Source organism: Pseudophryne corroboree, chromosome 5 (assembly GCF_028390025.1).
Source record: "Pseudophryne corroboree isolate aPseCor3 chromosome 5, aPseCor3.hap2, whole genome shotgun sequence".
Classification (NCBI taxonomy): Eukaryota; Metazoa; Chordata; class Amphibia; order Anura; family Myobatrachidae; genus Pseudophryne; species Pseudophryne corroboree.
This window is the reverse complement of record NC_086448.1, coordinates 342654717-342677262: the sequence shown is the minus strand read 5'-3', so window position 1 is coordinate 342677262 and position 22546 is coordinate 342654717. Positions and strand designations below refer to the sequence as shown.

The following is a 22546-nucleotide window of genomic DNA, read 5'->3' as shown; positions in this document are numbered from 1 at the left end:
TATTAATTTAGATTATCATCTCAGTTCATGTCAGTTCCATGACTGTTCCAATAAACAATTTTATTATTGACTATTTATAAGGTCACAAGGGTCACATAAGTACAGGCTAGTGTATACTTTTTAACAGATTCACATAAATAATTGCAGTGTACAGTTTGATTGTTATAATCTATGTTGGACAGCCAGTGGAGAGCTAACACAGGGCACGCAATTCAATTCAAATATGGTTGTGCAAGTGCTAGTTATATATACGTTCGTTTATGTTTTATTTTTCCCCCATCTGTGAGTGTTAGTGGCAATGAATTTCCCCTCTGTGAGTGTTGGTGGCATTGAATTTCCTCTTTGTGAATTTTGGTGGCAATGAATTTCCCCCAGTAAATGTTGGTGGCAATGAATTTTCCCCTCTGTGAGTGTTGATGGCAATGAATTTCCCCTCTGTGAGTGTTGGTGGCAAAGAATTTACCCTCTGTGACTGTTGGTGGCAATGAATTCCCCCCAGTAAATGTTGGTGGCAATTAATTTTCCACTCTGTGAGTGTTGGTGGCAATAAATTTCCCCTTTGTAAATGTTGGTTGCAATGAATTTCCCTTCTGTGAGTGTTGGTGGCAATGAACTTCCCCTTTGTGAGTGTTGGTGGCAATGAATTTCCCCTCTGTGAGTGTTGGTGGCAATTAATTTGCCCTCTGTGAATGTTGGTGGCAATGAATTTCCCCTCTGTGAGTGTTGGTGGCAATGAATTTCCTCTTTGTGAATTTTGGTGGCAATGAATTTCCCCTCTGTGAATGTTGGTTGCAATGACTTCCCCCCAGTAAATGTTGGTGGCAATGAATTTTCCACTCTGTGAGTGTTGGTGGCAATAAATTTCCCCTTTGTAAATGTTGGTTGCAATGAATTTCCCTTCTGTGAGTGTTTGTGGCAATGAACTTCCCCTCTGTGAGTGTTGGCGGCAATGATTTTCCCCTCTGTGAGTGTTGGTGGCAATGAATTTCCCCTGTGGGAGTGCTTCCGTCTGTGAGTGTTGGTGGCAATTAATTTCCCCCCTGTGAGTGTTGGTGACAATGAATTCCCCCCCGTGAGTGTAGTTGATAATGAATTTTGTGAAGATTATCATTAGCTGATCTTTCCAAATCATAACGCTACTACAGTCTTTGCTTCATATACTAACTTTGCAGCTACAGTACAGTATGTCCCAATGTCTAGAGTATCTTATAACAACATGCGCTTACAGCACATCTTTGTTTATAGAAAACCCTTTTGCTGAAAAATTAATGTCTCAGAGTAATCTGTTAGATCTGTCTTTGATCTGTCCTGTGAGCTTTGTCCATCAGACATGCTAAATTTGATTTACCTTACATTTCGGTCCAAGGGAGTTAAATGTTTGTAGAGAGGCCATGAATTGCATTAGCCCTACCCTTGAGATTACTATAGTGAATCTGACTTTTCTAATTTGTGCAATTTTTCTGTCTATCCGATACAAGCAAACTATTACGGAAATTGAGCTTCATTAAGCAATTATATTCTCTGGGGTGCGAGCACTTGGAAAGCAGCCAGGCTCTTTGTCATTGGCTGGCTGACCTTTACCCTTACTTGTGATATGGATGATGCATAGTGATGTTGACAACAATGTTGTAAAATTGTTGTTCTACTTTATTTCACAACAAGCTGATAGGATATATTCAAATACACGTTAATAATTATCTTCCATTACATCACACTGTGAAGCCATGTATTATGTACATAACTTAATTTCTGTTCAGGAAGTTACCAAGATTATGATTTATTTATTTTTAATTCACTTTATATGTTATGTGATTCAGGTTTCAAAGCATTACACAAAACGTATAAATAGATGAATAGTAACCCTTCAACTAGTAGTGATAAGCCTAATCGCAACACATGTTAGATCAGTTTTTCTACTTTGGAGAATTGGTAACACAGGCGAAAGTATGAGAATAGGTGAAATTGAGCGGCGGCCTGCAGCAATGCAATCATAGGAAGGCAAAAGGAAGGATCCAGGTGACTTGTTATTAGATTCCTATTACTCTATTTATTTATTTATTTATTAGCTGTTTCTTACATAGCGCAGTATATTCCATTGCGCTTTGCAATTAGAACAACAGTAATAGAACAAAACTGGGTAAATGCAGACAGACATAGAGGTAGGAATGCCCTGCTCGCAAGCTTACAACCTATAAACTCTAGGAAAACAAAGAATTCCAGGACTCCCAAGCTTTAGAGGAAGATTTTGAGATGTTACGAAGAGCATCATCGCCATTTGATACTGTAAGGGCATCATCGCCATTTGATACTGTAAGAGCATCATTGCCATTTGATACTGTAAGAGCATCATCGCCATTTGATACTGTAAGAGCATCATCGCCATTTGATACTGTAAGAGCATCATCGCCATTTGATACTGTAAGAGCATCATCGCCATTTGATACTGTAAGAGCATCATTGCCATTTGATACTGTAAGGGCATCATGGCCATTTGATACTGTAAGGGCATCATCGCCATTTGATACTGTAAGGGCATCATCGCCATTTGATACTGTAAGGGCATCATCGCCATTTGATACTGTAAGTGTTAGGACTGGTTTAAGAGAGGGGGGTGAAGAATGGCAGATTGGGTGAAGAATGGCAGATTGCCTCAGAAACGCCATGCCATATTAGTTTTATTCTGATGACCTGTAGCTGAAGGAATCCCCAGTAGTAAGAGGAAGAATTTGGGAGAGAGATGGATGTCTACATTCACAAAAGATTTTAACAGGCTTTTAATTTCGATCCAAAAGTCCTGACATTTTGGGCAGAGGAACTGAGGGATTCAAGTTGCATCGCAAAAGCGATGCGACAGCAGTTTAGGTGACAGAACCCCCGTGTGCAGGTCCCTTCCTGCACATGTGCCTGCAAGTTAATGTAGTTGGCCCACAGTATCTGCATATTGACAGGCAGAGGTGTTCGTGGGGGGCAGGCGGAGATGGCGACCGAGCATTTAAGGAGCGGCGTCGGGGAAACGGGCATGTCGCCTGTGTTTTCGGGGTGGCTACGTATCGCCGCGCACAACCTCTCCAATCTAAAAAATGGCAGCGGGACTCCTGCTGTTGCAGCCAGGCTGTGCTGGGCGGCCTTGCCCTGTGATGGGCGACCCCAGCATGCGATTGCAAGGATTGCAGATTCTGATAAAGAGCAGAATTAGGATGTAAATGTGGACGAGAAAGCCCTCTGCAGAGCATCCCTCTAGCGGCACCTGAAACATCTAGTCTTGAGGGCACATAACGCTAGTAATACAGAAGTTTAGATCCGTGTTCTTTCATTATGACACAGAACTGGAGGCTGTGCTGTCATTGCTCCAGACTTCCAGATGCTTTTTCAGATGAGAAAAGACGTGAGAAAAATTTGCCTGGAGTAATTGATGTTTGCTGAACTGTACATCTTGGTTTGGTGGTGCCATTTGAAAGAGAACTTCTGTCCTAATGAGGCCTTTCTCTCCTTTTTATTTATCCTGTAACCCGAATGGTACTATTAAATGGGTTGGGTATGCTTGACCGTACCGACGCCAGGATCCCGGCATCGAGATGGCCGGCGGGGGCGAGCACAACAAGCCCCTTGCGTGCTCTGTGTCTCGCTGTGCTTGCCACAGGTTCTATTCCCACTTTATGGATGTTGTGGACACCCAGGAGTGGGAATAGCCCCTGCTAGCATGCCGACTGTCTGGATTCTAAGGGGGTGGGATGTAGGGGGGAGGTATTGTGACCGGTGGTTTCCTGACTAACGTTCAGCAAAGATCGCTTGTGAACATTATAGAGTCAATAAAGTCAGTATCTCATCTGATATTACTATATGGGACCTGTCTGCCTAAGGAAAAAAAAAATAGGCCATGTCTGGAAGAATATGGGAAGGAAGTATAGGATTTTATCTGTTTGCGAAGTTGTTTGCACAGATTCTGAAATACACATTCAGTAAAGATATTGGCAGTATTTTCAGCAGAGGGTGGGATTTTGACAGGTTTAGGGAAAACAAAGATCATAACAACCAAGAAGGTAGCAGGATCGAGGCTGCGTAGAGAATTACAGTGGCTCTTGAACGATTGTTGGTGGTTTAAACATGTTTTTTTGTAGATTGTCCACTTTTACATTTTTTGTAAATATTGCCAATGATATCTATTGCCATTAAACCCCAAATTCATAGGTCCCTTTCAAACACTAGCATGGTACATGAACCGTATGGCGCATAACGACCCCCATTTGATCTATAACATTTTCCTTTGTCTATACGCAGAGCTGCGCAGTAAAGGGGGAGGGAAGGTGAGCAATTTTGCTATGAGTTGTTTTATCTCTGCTTTTAATCCTTGTATTTAATTTTATTACGGATAATGGGGTATATTCAATTAGGGTCGGATCCATTCCGACATGCAATTGTCGGAATGGATCTGACAACCCCTATTCAATCCCATCTCAATTCGACCTGTGAGCGGAGGAGAGGGGGGAGACCAGCGGGGACAGCTGCGGGCAGACGTAGGAGAGCAGCGCTGCAGAAGGATGTCTCACAGCCACCAGACCTCACGGCAGTGTCCACCCGGCTCCAGCAAGCGTGACCTCACTTGCTGGAGCCGGGTGGATGCTGCCGTGAGCGGCACAGCTGTGACACATCCTCCTGCCGCGCTGTGCTGTAGCGCTGCTCTTCCCTGTATGCCCGCGGCTCTCCCCCGTCTCCCCGCGGCTCTCCCCCTCTCCTCCAGTATGGTCCCTCAACAGAATTTGGCCCCGTTTCCGACCATCTCAGTCCGACATAAAAAAATGTCGGACTGAGATGGTCGGAAACGGGGCCAAATCCTGTCAAAATTTGGCCCCGTTTCCCTCAATAGTACGTGAATCGGCAGCTATACCTCCGATTCAGGTACTATTCGACAAGTCGAATTCCCCGACTTGTCAAATAAAAATAGCTGGGATTGAATTGGTCAAATCACGATTCGACCTTAAAAAGTCGAAAACTGCCGTCTTTTCGACAGACGCCAGCTTTCGACCCAAATTGAATATACCCCAATGAGTCTTAGCGACACATAATTATTGGTTTCTCAATATGTACAATGTAACTTCCAGAATTGAAAGAAAAGGGGTGTAAATGCATGCAGGGAAAATAATGGCTGCTACTGCATGTAGGACACAAATACAGGGTAATCATATTGTCACATTGCAACAGTATGGTCCAAGGGACAGGAGTGAAGGAAGTGACAATGCAGTTTGCATTGTGTAGTGGGGATAAGGCCATGGTGATGCAGTTAGCATTATCAGTCCCTTTTAATACTATACAGGTTGAGTATCCCATATCCAAATATTCCGAAATACGGAATATTCCGAAATACGGACTTTTTTGAGTGAGAGTGAGATAGTGAAACCTTTGTTTTTTGATGGCTCAATGTACACAAACTTTGTTTAATACACAAAGTTATTAATAATATTGTATTAAATGACCTTCAGGCTGTGTATATAAGGTGTATATGAAACATAAATGAAATGTGTGAATGTACACACACTTTGTTTAATGCACAAAGTTATAACAAATATTGGCTAAAATTACCTTCAGGCTGTGTGTTTAGGGTGTATATGTAACATAAATGTATTCTGTGCTTAGATTTAGGTCCCATCATCATAAGATCTCATTATGGTATCTATTCCAAAATACGGAAAAATCCGATATCCAAAATACCTCTGGTCCCAAGCATTTTGGATAAGGGATACTCAACCTGTATAATGAAATCACAAATTGTGTCGTCAGTACGCCTCCCATTTGACAAGAAAGGAAGGTGGCCCATTCTGCCATGTGTCTCACAGTAACCCTGACACTCTGTGAGACTGGCAAGTATGGATTCAAGTTTCCTCCATGCAGAGAAAACCTGCATCTTTTGTCTGGATTTACTCCTTCTAAATCAGGTCCATTGTGTTATCTGTGACCTGAAATGGATGAATGAATGACGGTGTCTACTGTATTGGATAAGCAGATAGCAACATAATTCTTTGTCAAATTTGCATTGCTGTAGAATACAAATTGCACGTGGTTGCATATCTGCACACGATTTAGTAATGCCTCTGTACATTGTTTATGTATGGCCATCACTCTGACACGTCTTCAGTGTGTAATAGGTCAGTGTATGAATTGCTTTTCTGTCAGGTCAATAATGAGTAGTTACAAAGCTAATTGAATATATTACGTCCAGCTTACATTTAGTATTATAGATTTGTTTGACAATGTATACCCATTTACGCAATACATTTCTATTAATATTATTATGATGCCAAAATTTTATATCACTTTTTTTTCGTCTCAAAAACATTTACATGATACTGCTAAATGATGAGTAGAATGTATTCCCTGACCACACTGTAAATAAAATGTATTTATATATTTAGCAGTATTTTCTGGAAATAGTGTGTAGGGTATAATGTACATTATTATTTATTATTATTATTATTATTATTATCCTTTATTTATATGGCGCCACAAGGGTTCCGCAGCGCCCAATTACAGAGTACAAATGCACATAAAAATAGGAAAACAGTGACTTACAGTTGAATACAATATAGGACAAGTACAGGGCAACTAAGCATAACTACACCAGTAAACATAGAGATAAGTTCCAGGTGGTCAAAAAACTGTGGGATCTGGGCAGTTGAGGATTATTAAAGTAAGAAAAGTATAAGCACATGAGGGAAGAGGGCCCTACTCGTGAGAGCTTACATTCTAAGGGGAGGGGTAGACAGACAGGGATGACACAGATTTATGCTTTTGCTGTGACCCCCATCAGCCCTGGCAATCTCTGTAGCATGAACTGTAACATTTATGTAGCTGTTACCCTGAACACACATGAACAGCACTGACATACAGTACAGTACTGTAGAGGGTGACAGAGAAATTACAGTATCTGATAATATGCTAGTTTGTCTACAATCTGCTTGAATGTAAACTTGCTTAATAACAGGTAGGTAATAAAAAGAGGTAATGCTGTATTATGATGTTAGCTGCTGTTTATTAAGTTTTATTATTAAGTTGCTCAGAATTATATAACCATGTACCTACTTTCTTTCTTACTTTTTAATAGAACGAGACCAGTTATCACCATGGATGTCTCAATACTTCTGCCAGCCTCCATTAATATCACTGCACCACAGTGCCATGATGGAACACAGCATGTGAACTGCATCAATGTTAGCGTCTGTTTCCGGTTTCATGGCAAACACATTCATGGGAATATAGGTAAGGAATGTGGCTTTCATATGTTTTTTAACTGATTTTGTTTGTATTCTGTAAAAAAAATGGCATATTTACATGGTTGATTTTAGAACTAGTAGTGCGTACCCTATGGCCCTAATAAAAGTTGGGTATACAGAATATCATTTTTTGTGGCTAAATGTGCACATTTGCACACTGCGTATGTGCACCAGAATGCATATATTTAGATTTGTGTCTCCTAGACTTACAGCCTGTGCACCAAAATGCATATATTTAGATTTGTGTCTCTTAGACTTGCAGCCTGTGCACCTGGAGAGGTTCCGCAGCGCCTATCAAAGTACATAAGCAAATAAACAAAACAAGAAAAACAGTGACTTACAGTACAAGACAATGTAGAACAAGTACATGGTATAAAAACATTTCTGCGTTAGCGGACATGATACTGACATAAGATTAACGGTGAGGCCTAGGTGCCGTTTTAAGGAGTATGGTGTAGAAGATAGACTAATACCACTTTCACACCGTCTGAAGGCGGGTCGCACACGGGAGCCTGACACGGGAGCTCCAAGTGTGCCACCCGCCTCAATACCCCTTTCACGCCGCAAACTGCAACTCGGCATATTGTCGGGTTGGTGACATCGGCAGTGATGCGGCATGGGCGGTGCTGGGAGATCACGTGATCTCCAAGCGCTGCCTGTCCACACACTTTGAAAGGGAAACAGGTCGCACTGACCTGGCTTCTGTTCACACCGCACAGCGAGCCGGGTTGAACACGAGTTCAACCCTGCTCGCTAGCAGGGTTGAAATACCGGGTCACTCAACCCAGTATATTGCCCCTGGTACCTTTCACACTGCACAGGAACACGGGTTATGCGCGCTCATGTGCCAATAACCCGTGTTCAAAGCTGCTGGTGTGAAAGTATAAGTAAGAGAAGGAAAAGCACATGATGGAAGAGGCCCTGCTTACATTCTAAAGGGAAGGGGCAGACAGACAAGGGTGACACAGATGGGGTAAACAGTAAATAGAGGCTTATATAAATAACTAGAGATACATTGTAAATAGATACATAGTAAATAGAGATGGCTGGGTTTGATGAAGAAGTTGGTCTTGAGAGCCTGTTTGATGTTGGAAAGTCTGATGGGGAGAGGTAGAGAATTCCAGAGATAGGGAGCAGTAAGTGCAAAATTTTGAGGGCAGGTAATCAGTTGAGAGAAGAGGCATTTGTGAAGCGAAGAGGACAGGTGGTATTGTAAAGGGAGATAAGGTCAAAGATATAAATGGGAGGGGAATGGGTGAGAGCCTAATAAGTGAGTAACCAGCTTGAATTGAATTCTGAAGTGTAGAGCTTGCAAGAGTGGGGAGGCAGAAGTAGTACATTTGGAAAGGAAGATGAGCTGGGCAGCAGCAGCATTGAGGATAGAGTGGAGTGGAGAGAGGCGTTTGTTGTGGAGGACAGATCAGAGGAGATTATAGTAGTCCGACCTGGAGATTGACAGGTTTCAGTACGAGGGTCTTATTTGCATCCATGGTGAGAAAGGGTCTGATCCTGGCAATATTTTGAGATTGAAACCGTAGGGCTGCAAGAGATACTGAATGTGTGGCTTAAAGGAGAGGGAGAAGTCAAGGATAACTTCAATGCAGCGTACTTGAGGGCTAGAGGAGATAGTTGTGCTATTAAAAGTTAATTAAATTGTGGGAAGTGAGGTTATGTGGCAGGGTGGAAAGATGATCAGCTCAGTTTTCAACATGTTAAGTTTTAGAACGTGCTGGGTCAGAGACATTTGAATATACGAGTGAGGAGAGAGGGGAAGAGGTCAGGAGAGGTAAGGTAGATTTGAGTATAATCAACATAGAGATGATAATCAAAGTCAAATGAGCTAATAAGCTCACCTAAAGAGGATGAATAGAGAAAGAACAGGAGAGATCCAAGAACAGAACCTTGGGGGACACCTTCTGTTAGTGGATGTGGGGGGGAGGTGGAGTCATTGCAGGAGACAGAAGAAGCAGTCAGAGAGGTAGGAGGACAGCCATGTGAGGGCAGTATCACACAGACCAAGGGAGTGAAGGATTTGTAGGAGGAGAGCATGGTCCACAGTGTCATAAGAGGTCTAGGAGAATAAGCAAAGACTAGTGGAACTTGGATTTAGCAGCAAGACTTTCATGAGGGCCTTTTTTAGTGGAGCGGAGAGGGTGGAGGCCAGATTGAAGTGGGTCAAGGAGGTAATAGGAGGAAAGAAAGGCAGTAAGGCGGTTGTAGACAATACGCTTGAGGAGTTTGGAGTCAAAAGGGAGGAGAGAGATAGGCAGGTAGTTGGAGAGAATGTTAGGATTGAGGGGAAGTTTGTTTTGAATAAGGGAGACAAGGGCATGCTTGAATGCAGAGGAGACCGTGCCTGATGAGAGGGAGAGATTGAGGATGTGGGCAAGATGGGAACAAACAGAAGGCGAGAGGTAGCAGAGGTGGTGGGAGGGGATAGGGTCAAGTGGGGACGTGGTTGGGGGAGTACCGGATGAAGGCTATGACTTCATTTCCAGATATAGGGAGAAAAGGAAGTCATTGTTGGTAGAAATGATACGAAGGGTTAGTCAGAGAAAAGAGGGGGCAGGTTGTTGAAAGTCTGTTGGGATGCGATGTCCTGATGTATGGAGTCAATTTTAAATTTGAAGTGGGTGGCAAAGTTAAGGGCAGAGAGTGAGGAGGGTAGTTGAGGTAAGGGTAGGCAGTGCAAGGTGCTGACAGTGGTGAAGAGATACCGGGGGTTTGAAGACTGGGTGGAGATGAGGTTCTTGAAATACAACTGTTTAGAGAAGGAAAACGGCAGCACTGTGGGATGTGAACATAAATTTTAATGGAGGATGTCCACCTTAGAGCGTGATTTCCGCCACTGTCCCTCGGAAGTATGTAAACATTTTTGCAGATAGCTGGTGAGTTTGGAATGCCAGGGTTGATGTGTTTAGTCAAGAGCAGACATAAGGGAAGCATTGTATAAGGAAGTGGCTTGTTCAGGACAGGATTTAGTGAGAATAAGAGAGAGAAGTAAATCAAACAGGGAGGATAAGGAAATGGTGTTTAAAGTCTCAATGTGATGCATAGTGATGGTAGCCTTAAAGGCAGGAGTTAAGAAGCAGAGAGGGATAAGCTAAAATAGAACAGGTGATGGTCAGGGAGTTGGAGTAGTTAGAAATATCACAACGGTGAGTGAAGACCAGATCAAGTGAGTGCCCACTCACATGGGAGGGTGAGGAGGTCCACTGGGAGAGACCAAGCAATGATGTGATGTTAAGGAGTTTAACGGCAGAGGGTTTTATGGGGATGTCGATTGGGATATTGAAATCACCTGAGAAAATGGAGGGAATATCTGAAGAGAAGAAGTGAGGAAGCAAGGAAACAAAATTGTCAAGGAATTTGGTGGAAATGCCAAGAGTATAGTAAATGACAGCTTCTCGAAGGTAAACAGTTTGGAAGAGGCGTATAGCATGGACCTCAAATGTAGAAAATGTAAGGGACGGTCCTGGGGGTATGAGTTGGTAGGAGTAGCTGGAGGATAGAAGGATCCCAACACCACAACCATGGTTCAAGGAGTTGGAGATGAAAAGGTCATGGGTGGGGACCAGTTTGTTACAGACAGATCTGGTATTCCAGATGACACAGAAAAGAGGGAGAGAGAGGTGAATGATATTATCAGGTTTTCTGTAGCTTTGAGGTTTTACTCATCTGGATGGCAGGGATAAAGCGGGTGTAGTGTTGGTGTAGGCTCTTGTGCTAGGAGAGGAAACTGCTAGAGGAGGGCAGGAAGGGAGTACAGTGTGATGTGGATGGGGATGAGGTGTAATGACGGAAAGGAGGGAGGAAGCAGGGCTGAGTGGTAGGGTAGTAGGCCCATGGTGGGGAAGAGGCGATTAAAAGAAGGGTAACAGTAGAGGAGGGGAAGGGAAGCAGAGGGGTGGAAGGGAGACATAGGAAGGAAGAAGTGAGGAGATGTAGGAGACTAGGGGGGAAGGATAGAGGAGTGGGCAAAATAAAGGATTAGATAGACAAAGAGTGATGGGGGAGTTGATGAAATCCTGGACATAGTATTGATGAGATAAACGGGTGGTGGAAAATTGGAAATAGGATGGAGACTGTAGGATACAGACAGAAAAGTAGAACTGCAGGAGTGCAGGGAAAAGTACGGTGTTGGTAAATGTGTATGTTCTATGGCAATAATATAGTTCCAAGCAAAATAAAAGTGTTGATTTGACCTTTATAGCAGTCACACATTAGAATACGTTTTGTACTGTGAGAGGAATAATAATAGCTAGAGGAAACCCACACCTGTAATATTCTGCATAATATAATACATCTTACACAAAATAACTTAATACATCCCCAAAAACAAAAGTAATTACACATTCTACATGTTATCATGTTATTTTATATCTCTGATCTTTTCAATGTTAAACGGAATATTAAAAGCGCCAAATAATATTTGGTTTTCTCTCACTCTTTTTCCTCACTTACGTTATGTATGCAGGTTCAATAATATTTATATGGTTTCATGTCTGTTTGATTTGATCTGTTTTTGTTTACTTAGTGAAGTGAAACAGTTGTGTGCATGTATTGTTATCTGCATTGTTCTTTCATCTTCTCAGAATCATGTACTTTTCATAAGCTGACTTCATGTGCTTGTTTATTGAGTTTATTCCATTTATGCAAGGCACAAGGATGGGTCAGTTGTGAATGTAAATATTTTGTCCACAAGTTAGAGTTTATGAACTGTTTCTTTTAGAGGCTTACAGTACGATAGCCTGGCTGTGACCTTTGAAAGCTTTTTTATTGATAGTAACTGTCCTGTTAATGGTTGAGGTGCTGCGGCTGTCATGTTTGGTGTTTCTGCTCTTATTTAACTCCAGTAACAATACAGCCAGACATCCTGGCTGAATGTCATACTGAACTCAGTTTTGTGTACACATTTTTATTACAACTACAGTATCTTTTTTTGTAAAAAAGTAGTTAGACAGAAGAAAGAGTATATTACTGTACTTTGTAGTGTTGCTTCCCCACTAACTTCCTAAAGTCTAATTAGCATATGTTTGACTTATTTAAATTATAATTCCTATTGTGCTGCATTAGCCTGCTACTAGTATGGAACAACAGTTGCATTTTGTGTTGCAGAAATAGTGGATTTAGGGGGGTTATTCAGAATTGTTAACAAACCAGCACTGCAGGTGGGGCTCAGCACTGCAGGTAGGGCTTCTGTAACATGTGCAGAGAGATTTAAGTCCCGTACACACTGGGCAATACACTAGACCAGTGGTTCTCAAACTCGGTCCTCAGGACCCCACACAGTGCATGTTTTGCAGGTAACCCAGCAAGTGCACCGGTATATCAATTACTCACTGACACATTTTAAAAGGTCCACAGGTGGAACTAATTATTTCACTTGCGAGTCTGTGAGGAGACCTGCAAAACATGCACCGTGTGGGGTCCTGAGGAATAAGTTTGAGAACCTGTGCACTAGACGATATGAAATATAACAATCTTTTTTAAAAGATCTATTGTTCAAATCATCTATTGTGTATGCCCATCGGTCGTTCTCGTTCAGGCATTAGCTAGCGTACATGCAGCCAGGGGTGTATCTAGGGGTCCGAGCACCCCTGGCAAAGTAAGGGACTGGCGCCCCCCCCCCCCCCCTCCCTCATAGTTAAAATATGGAAGTCGCGTGTGCCAAAAAGGGGCATGGCCACACAATTGTACCCTTATTTCATATTACACCACACAGTAGTGTCCCTTACTCACATTACAATGCACAATAATGTCCGTTATTCACATTATGCTATGCCTCCAAAGAAAAAAAAACACACACACACCATTGGCCCTACAGAAAAGAAAACATATTAAACAACACAGAAAAAATAAAATAAAAACAAACTGGCTTTCACAAGAAAACAAACAAACAAATTGACCACCGACATGAAAAAAAATGAACATACTGTACTGACCCCCGTAGGAAATAAAAAAAACACATTGGCCCCAACATAAAAAAAACATTGGCATCCACAGAAAAAAATAAACACATTGGCCCCCACATAAAAAAAACCATATATTGGCACCCACAGAAAACAAACACACACATTGGCCTCTACAAAAAACAATCAAACACATTGGCCCCCACAGGTAAAAAACACAATGACCCCAAACAGGAAAAATAAATAAAATTATCCCCCACAGGAAAAAAAAAAAAATTGGCTTCCACATTTAAAATATTAAAACACATTGGCCTACAAAAATAAATAAAAAATGGGGTGGACTGTGTATGTTCTTGCATTCGTGGGGGGGTAGGGGGGGTACTCTGTCTAGGGGGCTGACACACACAGCTGACACACTGAGACACAAACAGATGCTGACACACTGATGCTGACAGAGACACACAGAAAGATGCTGACACGCTGAGGCTTACACACTGACACAGATGTTGACACACAGACCCTGACATGCAAACAGACAATGACACACTGACACACAGACAGATGCTGGCACACTTATGCTAACACAGACACACAGACTCTGACACACAGACAGATGCTGACACTGACACACAGAAACATACTGACACACTGATGCTGACACAGACAGATGCTGATACACTGATAGATGCTGACACACTGACAGATGTTAACACAGACCCTGACTTACTGACATACAGAAACTGACACTGACAGACGCTGACACACAAACAGATGCTGACACACAAGCTATTTCAGCTTCCCATGATGTGTGTCCCTTGCCTCCCCGCATGCAGCTGCCAAGTGGGAGGGGGAGGATACAGTGCAAGCCACAGCCGCCAGGTGGGAGTTTGGGGGGCATCACTAACCTGCACATGCTTCCGTCTGAGGACAAGGTCTCGATTCCAGTTGCTGCAGGCTGCTGGGTCCTAGGGACCAAGTCTTGTATGGCTCCAAGGCACCCCCTGCTATTACACCGTTTGCCTGGCCCCTCTGTGCGCTCGCTGTCCCTGGTCACTTGCCTCAGCACACACTAGCTTCACTTGCCGCGGCTCCAGTTTGAATGAGCTTCTGTTCTGCGCATGCGCAGAAGCTCATATCGCCGCAGCCGTGGATATAGGAATCGGCCAAAGTGGGTCGGAGTACGGCCACTGAAGTCATCGGGAGGGGAGGGGGGCATCCCAATCCGCCGCTGCTGACCTGTGTTGTCGTCGTCTGATGCCCGACAAAAATCACAGAAGGCAGCAGCGGCAGACACTGTTCTTCTCGCCAGAGTCCGGCACCACTCCGCTGTCCATGCTACAATCAAGTAACTCTGCAAAACTACAGCTCCCAGCAGCCATTGCTGCCGGAAGCTCACAGCAGCAATGGCTGCTGGGAGCTGTAGTTTTAAAGAGTTACTTGATTGTAGTGCAGACTGCGGAGCGGTGCCGGACCCTGGCGAGAAGAACAGTGTCTGCCGCTGCTGCCTTCTATGGTCTTTGCCGGGCATCCCTGCAGGTGGGGGACACAGGGGCATAGTGAATCTGCCCCTTGGCCACGGGTGGCACAACCAGGCGGCGCCCCTCCTCAGCTGGCGCCCCTGGCGAGTGCCATCCTGGCCAATGGCTAGATACGCCCCTGCATGCAGCTCAGTTTCGACTATGTTGTTGAGCTGCTTGTTTGGGGAGTGCGGGGGATGACGTCACTGAATGATATAATTCATTGATTTCGTTCAGTGTGTTTGCACTGGCAATCGCCCCTAATTAGCAATCAGCAATATAGGGCTGATTGCTAATTAGGGGAGGTGACCCAGTGTGTACGGGGCTTTTGATTTGGGGGGGTTGTATTGTTTCTGTGCAGGGTAAATACTGGCTGCTTTATTTTTACACTGCAATTTAGATTTCAGTTTGAACACACCCCATCCAAATCTAAAGCCCTGTACATACTGGATGACTATGCCTAATGTGCGATGAGCGCTATATCGCTGAACGATATATTGTTCAACGATATAGCACATACACACTGAATGATATCAATGAACTATATTGTTCAGTGACGTCATCCCCCACATTCAACGAACATGCAACTCAATGATATAGTCAAAATTGATGTGCATGTTCTGTTCGATAGACCATAGATGAACATGAATGACCCGTAGGTGCGCGCATCTTTCATTGTTCAGGCACACACACTGGACAATGGGGGTAATTCCAAGTTGATCTTAGCAGGATCTTTGTTAGCAGTTGGGCAAAACCATGTGCACTGCAGGGGAGGCAGATATAACATTTGCAGAGAGAGTTAGATTTGGGTGTGGTGTATTCAAACTGAAATCTAAATTGCAGTGTAAAAATAAAGCAGCCAGTATTTACCCTGCACAGAAACATAATAACCCACCCAAATCTAACTCTCTCTGCACATGTTATATCTGCCTTCCCTGCAGTGCACATGGTTTTGCCCAATTGCTAACAAACTTGCTGCTGCGATCAACTCAGAATTACCCCCAATAAGAACGATAGATCTTAAAAAACAAACAAAAACGTATCGGCCAGTGTTGGCACCCAGTGTGTACAGGGCTTTACTCTCTGTGCACGTTGCATCTGCCCCACCTGCAGTGCAACATGGTTTTGCCCAATTGCTAACTTTTTTGGTTTGCCAACAACTCTGAATATCCCCCTTAGGGGGTAATTCTGAGTTGATCGCAGCAGGATCTTTGTTAGCAATTGGGTAAAACCATGTGCACTGCAGGGGAGGCAGATATAACATGTGCAGAGAGAGTTAGATTTGGGTGGGTTATTTTGTTTCTGTGCAGGGTAATAAATACTGGCTGCTTTATATTTACACTGCAATTTAGATTGCAGATTGAACACACCCCACCCAAATCTAACTCTCTGCACATGTTATATCTGCCTCCCCTGCAGTGCACATGGTTTTGCCCAACTGCTAACCAAATTCCTGCTGCGATCAACTTGGAATTACCCCCTTAGTGCAGTGCACTTGTATTTTTGTATATGTACATTAACTCTAATTACGAATAGGAAAAGAGCAAAAGCAGGACAATTTCTCCTGGGCATGTGAGCTGCAGACAAATCTCTACATTGGGCATCTTGTAGCTCAGCTCTTTTTTGGTAGTGGCTGGTTGCAAGTTTCTCATAATAGGACATATATTGCAGGTCTGTTGTACAACTTGACAGCTGATATTGTGAAAAGAGAAAAAGGTCAACAGCCCAGAGTGTTTTTGGTTTTATCTGGGGAAACTGTGGCTCATATCAGTGAGAAGATTGACCTCATCCACATGAAAGAGAAATGTGACCGTTATCTAGCACACGTGAAGGTATGTCACTCACTTTTATCTCATGTACTCTACCTTGTAGTCACGTGTCACAGCTATCAAGGCATATTCAAATATCTGTTAGAGGAGACTAGTATGAACTATTCAGTGTGTACTGTTGTGGATTTTAGTGTGTTATGGATGTTACAAGGATACTTGTTTTAATTGATATGACTATTGTTTGAATGCTGATTGTTCTTTATATACCTATGATGATTGTTCTTTATATATCTATTGCTCTTCAAAGTGCTCTCCTGTCTGTACTTCAAATTTAGTGTTTGTCGCTACGGCTTGTACATCGGCTTTCTTCATATTTATTTAAATGTTATAGATTTGTATTAATGTTATTCATCCACGTTTTCTGTAGAAAATGCTCTACATTTGCAGCAATAAATTATCATTGTGCCTGTAAGTGCGGTACTGGTATATGCTTAACTTATGAAATAACACTGTTCCATAGTTTATATGATGAAGAGATGTTCTTTTGCCAAATTTACTTCCAAAGTAAGCACATGTTAGGTTTTATAGCTGTGTGTGTGGTTTAAACATTTTTAACTCACTTTTTAATTATAGTGCAATATTACTTGTGTTTCTTTTTCTATTTTCTTTTTACTTCAGTATGAAATGTTTTCTGTATTCCATGTGCTCAGAGTAAGTGCTCATGGGTTCTCAGTCCTCTGGGCTCTATTCATTCAGTAAATGCCCCATTGTTCTCCTTCACCCAGTGCCTTAAGGCCACTTACTATAGGGTAAGTTATTTAGACCTCCCTGTCTGTGGTGCATGTGCATCATGTGACCAGGCAACTAACCTTCTGCGACATAGGACGTTCCACATGTTAGGAAATTGTATTGTAACACTTTCAGGTTCCAGCACATCAGCCTTTTGGCCAGATGATCTGATGCTGCCTCACCTCCAAGTGCTCGCTTTAATACCACATGACTTCAGACAGATCCATATTTGATGTTAACCAATAGCCAACAATAGAAGTTGATTTTCTTGCAAGTAATGGTAGTACAGATGTAGCCATGCTTATCTTTGCTGAGCGCGGCATGCTGCGTGGCGTTCTGTGCTGCGACTATTTGTAGCTGGCGGTCGCTCCATTAATTGTGGATGATGAGCATGGCTACATCTGTATTCCCAATTTCATGTTAAATAATCTAATGCAAATATATACCCTTATGTTTTACATATTTATCTATTTTGCCCCCCTGAAATCGCCCTATTAAAAGGAGAATGAGGTTTTGGAAAATGCTATATCATAGCCCTCTGCATCATTGTTTCACCTACCAGATTCCTTAGAACAAGACTTTTTTCTGACAGAACAGCCACATGCAGGCAATCTGTTTCATGCTGTGTTTGTCTCATCAGTGCAGGATAGAACATTCAGCAGTGCTGAGAGCCATAAACTTACATTTTTCCACACTAATAAAATATTCTTCAATTGATACTTATATATAATAAATTATGCAAATTGTATAATAAATGATGCAAGTTGTATACTCTGGACAGTATTAAGATTTAGTAGCTTTGTAACATATTCAGAGTCAATTATGCATGCAAATCTCTAGCTGCAACTCCCTACACTCGGCTGTGACTCCTTCCCCTTGTTGTGTGTGGGACTGATGTGGCTAGAATTTTACAGGGGGCATGTCTTCACTGTGACTGACTTTTGTAAATTCTAAATATTGCAGTACACAATAGAAACATTACAGTTAATGGCTGAATAATGAAGATAATATGGGGTAAATTTATTAAGATGGGAGTTCTATTAAAGATTGGATGTTGCCCATAGCAACCAATCAGATTCCAGGTATTATCTTCTAGAAGGTGCTAGCTAAATGAGAAGTAGAATCTGATTGGTTGCTATGGGCAACATTCCATCTTAAATAGAACTCCCATCTTAGTAAATTTACCCCTAAGTACCCAAGTGAATGAAAGTAAGACACGCAAATAGTAAATGTAATTTTTTTATTTTTTATTGACAACACTTACAAATGTATATGCAGGCTCATCCTTCCCCAAGTTAATATGCATTGTAAAACCTTAAAGCAGTGCAGCATTTTTATCAGTGTTATACCCCTTTCACACTAGCAAAAATTTCCCAGGTTATTGCACGTGAACACGCATCAACTTGGGATTTTGCTTAGTCTGACCTGGGATGCGGGTGCAGTGTTAGCGGTAAGTCGGGTCAAGGTGACCCAGCAGCCGTTCTCTGCATAGGAGGAGGCGACGCTTGGAGATAATTAACTCCAAGCGCCGCCTCCATTAGCTTCGGCGATGACATCGCCAACCGGCAACATGCCAGGTCAGCCCTCAAGTCTGAAAGGGGTATCAAGCCAGGTCGCACCCGGGAAGTACTCGTGTACAAATTCCCGGGTGCGACCTGGCTCTGCCAGTCTGGAAGGGGTATTAAACTTACACCAGAGTCAGAGCACATGAAACTTCAACCCTTCCACTAGACTGTGGTTTAAGTTCGTCACTTCAGTTTCCACACCATTCCATTAATGTACTGTACTGTTCCTGAGACTTTACTCCCACTGCATGTACACTGCCTGTGACTACAAGCTACAGTCCCAGACCATTAGTTGTTAGTGCACGTTTGTGAGTGAAAAAGGACACAGGTTGCTGAACTTTACACATGAGCTTAAAAAAACAAAACAATTTGCTGTCTGACTGTATAAGGCCCATTGATATTATCATTTGTTTAAAAAAATACCAATGTTAGCAAGTTTTTTGTGTATCAGTTTATAATCTTTATAATGTTCACATGCCAAAAAAGAATTAATGTTTTGGCAAATTTTGTTTAACAGTTTCTTGTTGGAAACATGCTGAAGTGTGGTAGAATGATGTGGCCTCTTGATCAAGGTTAGATATTTAGGTGTTGAAAGGTCTCAGGCTTTTATTTTTATCAGCAAGACAAATGATGTCTTAATGGCTGAGGGTTTACATACCACAAGTACAGACATCCTGAGATGCAGTGTTTGTTTAGGGCAATAACAAACAATGGAACCTGTATAGATTTAAAGATACGTTTTTTTTAAATGTTATAAATCTAAGGTAATTTTTTTCTTTATAAATGATAATCTTGGAGATGACGCTTTGGTAATACAGACTTCCAGTTTGCTTTTACCTCCCCATCCTGTCAGATGACCCAGTATTTGTGACATTCATGCTTTGTGAATATAGATGGCCAAGTACTGTATAAGACACTGTCTAGTGAATTGTGGACTGAGACAAATACTTAACCAACCAGTTTTGAGCATTTTTGCCATCTAGTTTATTCTTGCTGGCAAATCTATAAATGCAACAATATCAAGTGTTGTTAAAATTTTCATTTTGTCATATATGGATAAACAGTTAATGTGCTTAAATCTCTTGTAAATCTTGAAACTGACTTTTGACAGTGGCCTAGCTACTTGGGATGTGATTTCAAAATAGGTTTAACATTCTTCCACACATTTTTCCTGTCATCTAAAGGAAAGATCATCTTTTATCCTAAAAAATGCAGCGGTATTTATCCTAATATTGGAGAGATATGAGTGAAAAGTGAAAGGATGTCCAAAATTTCAAGTTAAAAAAGCTAGGTATTAATTCAATAATGTGCTCTTGAAAGTCTATCTACAAATTTGAAGTATTTTTACAAAATTTCCACTGAGGCCTCCAGCATCACCTCTTTGCTGTAGAAGAAAAGCTTTTATCACCTCATTACCTTTACAAAGTCAACCACTGTATCTGCTGTAGCACCTTTACACATTCCTTCATCCCCAGAGCAAATCTACGCTGCGACAAAACAAACCTTCACTTTAGCTTAATATATATTTATCAGCGTTGGGGGTCATTTTAAAAGCACAACATGGCAGCTGTACAGTGCAAATGCAGTATTGGAACGTCTATGCGACTCATTTTGTGTAAGTGTGTCAACATCCGTCCAAAGTACATGGGTTTGCAGAACAAGATGGCCATACAGTATTTGTAGCAGCAGTTTGCACAGCCAGTAGGGAATAGCTGTAACAGTACATTTGTTCCTAGCAAAGGGCCAAGTAGACATACGTCTACACCTCATTTTGTAGCACCTCCAGATTGTGTTTCTCAAATCCAGCAGTATGTTCCTGGACTCAACATTCAGAGCAGCTTCCAGCTGCAGAGTCCCTTAAGCATCACGTCATGTCCTTGTTGCTTAAGGGATCTGAAACCTTCTCTGTCATGTCTGCATACCACCACACCAGCAGGACTCAGGAGGAACACAAAGTCAGGACACATTGAGGTGAATTCTGTGGTGAGAATGTGAACTGGAGGAACTGCATGGAGACATATAACCAATTTAGGGTTTTGCAGTGTTGCAAAATGCAAACTGGGGGCACTGCTGGGTGGAATAATACAAACTTGGAGCACTACAGGGTTGCGTAATGCGTATTGGGTGTCCTACAGGGTGGCATAATGTGAACTGAGGGCACTGCAGTATGACACAGTCCGAACTGGTAGTTATTACAGTTTGGCATAATGCACACTGGTTTGTACTACTGTCTGTCATAGTGCGAAGTGGTAATTACTTCATTGTTTGGTATAATGTAATCTTATTGGCGGGAGCCCCCGCAATTAAGTTGCTATGGACCCTCCATTTTAATGCAGACCTGTTTTGTTCAAGTTTCATTTTATGAAGTGAAATGAATGCAATAAAATAAAGGGGTGTATATGGAGTATTTACAGTGGCATTCCTTGCCATGCATGGCCATTTTCACTCAACAATTGCTACTGTAAGTTCAACAGTGATACTGAAAAATATATTTGATATTGTCATTTGTAACCCACTGCTGGTTCTGACATCTTAATCTGCCTACTCTGATTTACATGATAGCGGGACAGATATTAATGTTCTATTCACAATTCTTGGGATTATTAAGAAAGGATATATCATTGAAGCTGTCAAATTAGCTGTAGCACTTTAAGGCCTTAAAGTTTCTGTAGATTATTGATTGGGATATGAGGTAACGCTGAGGACAGACCACTTGCTGGAACGTAATTGAATGCAATCAGGATGGTATGAGCAAGAGCCTCATTTAATCAACCACAACAAACCACAGTTTGCACAGTATGAGGTCATGGAATATTCACAGACACTGTACCGGTGCTATATAGAGGGTTTCAAGAATAATTATGATTAGACAGACTTGTTTCTCTTTATATGGCCAATATAATTATTGCAGTTATTATTTTATAGATATCATCACATTTAATAGAAAATCTGTCAGCAGGTGAAAAATCCATTTGAACATGTACAGTATGTAGAAAATTGATTCCTTAACAAAATATAGTTAACAAAATGTATAATTTTAATACCATAGAATCCACCCTTGTATTGGAATAAATCTAGCCTTGGAAGTGTAGTTTATAGCTCTAGCTATAAAAATACTTATTGGCAGGGGAGGTTTAAGAGAAAAAAGAGCCCATGTGAAGGCTCCTGGTGGGCCCCCTCCCAGAGTCTACTGCGCATGTGCAGGTCTCCGGTAACATGGAGTCAGCGCCATGTTTCCAGTAACATCTCTACTGCACATGCACAGCTCTCCAGGAAAATTGCACGGTGGCAGTGATTTCTGCTGTAACTGCAGCACTGACGCTGGACTCCGGAGAGGTGAGTATAATTACATGGGTGCATGCGCTAATGCTCTTTGAGGTTTAATAATGAAAGAGTGCTATGCATTACATTAGTGGAACTAAAAGACAAATTGCGCAGATAAAATATTTTTGTTAATTTGCAGCGATAATATTATTAATATCGCCGGAGTCACAGTGTACCACTTACTTGATATTCATTTAGAAAGCCTACTTCATATACTGTATAAGAAACTTGCATTTTTTTTCCTCCTAAAGACAGAACCACTAAGCTTCATGTAATACTTTGATTTTAACAGACAAACCACAGCCCATACCTCTGCCCTCAATTCCCCAGCAGGCATGAACTCAGAAACCACTAAATAAGATAGACTTCAGAGTTATTCCTGTGGTTTATACTAGAGGGCATCCG

General features: G+C 42.0%; 1 protein-coding gene across 1 annotated transcript in view; it reads left to right on the top strand.

Moving 5' to 3' along the window:
* ITGA9 (integrin subunit alpha 9) overlaps window positions 1-22546 on the top strand; it is an 838556-nt gene that overhangs the window by 312895 nt on the left and 503115 nt on the right. Inside the window, exons 14-15 of the mRNA XM_063922573.1 lie at window positions 7097-7251; window positions 16366-16526. Of these exons, the coding sequence (XP_063778643.1) occupies window positions 7097-7251; window positions 16366-16526 (316 nt within the window). The remainder of the gene's footprint in view (window positions 1-7096; window positions 7252-16365; window positions 16527-22546) is intronic.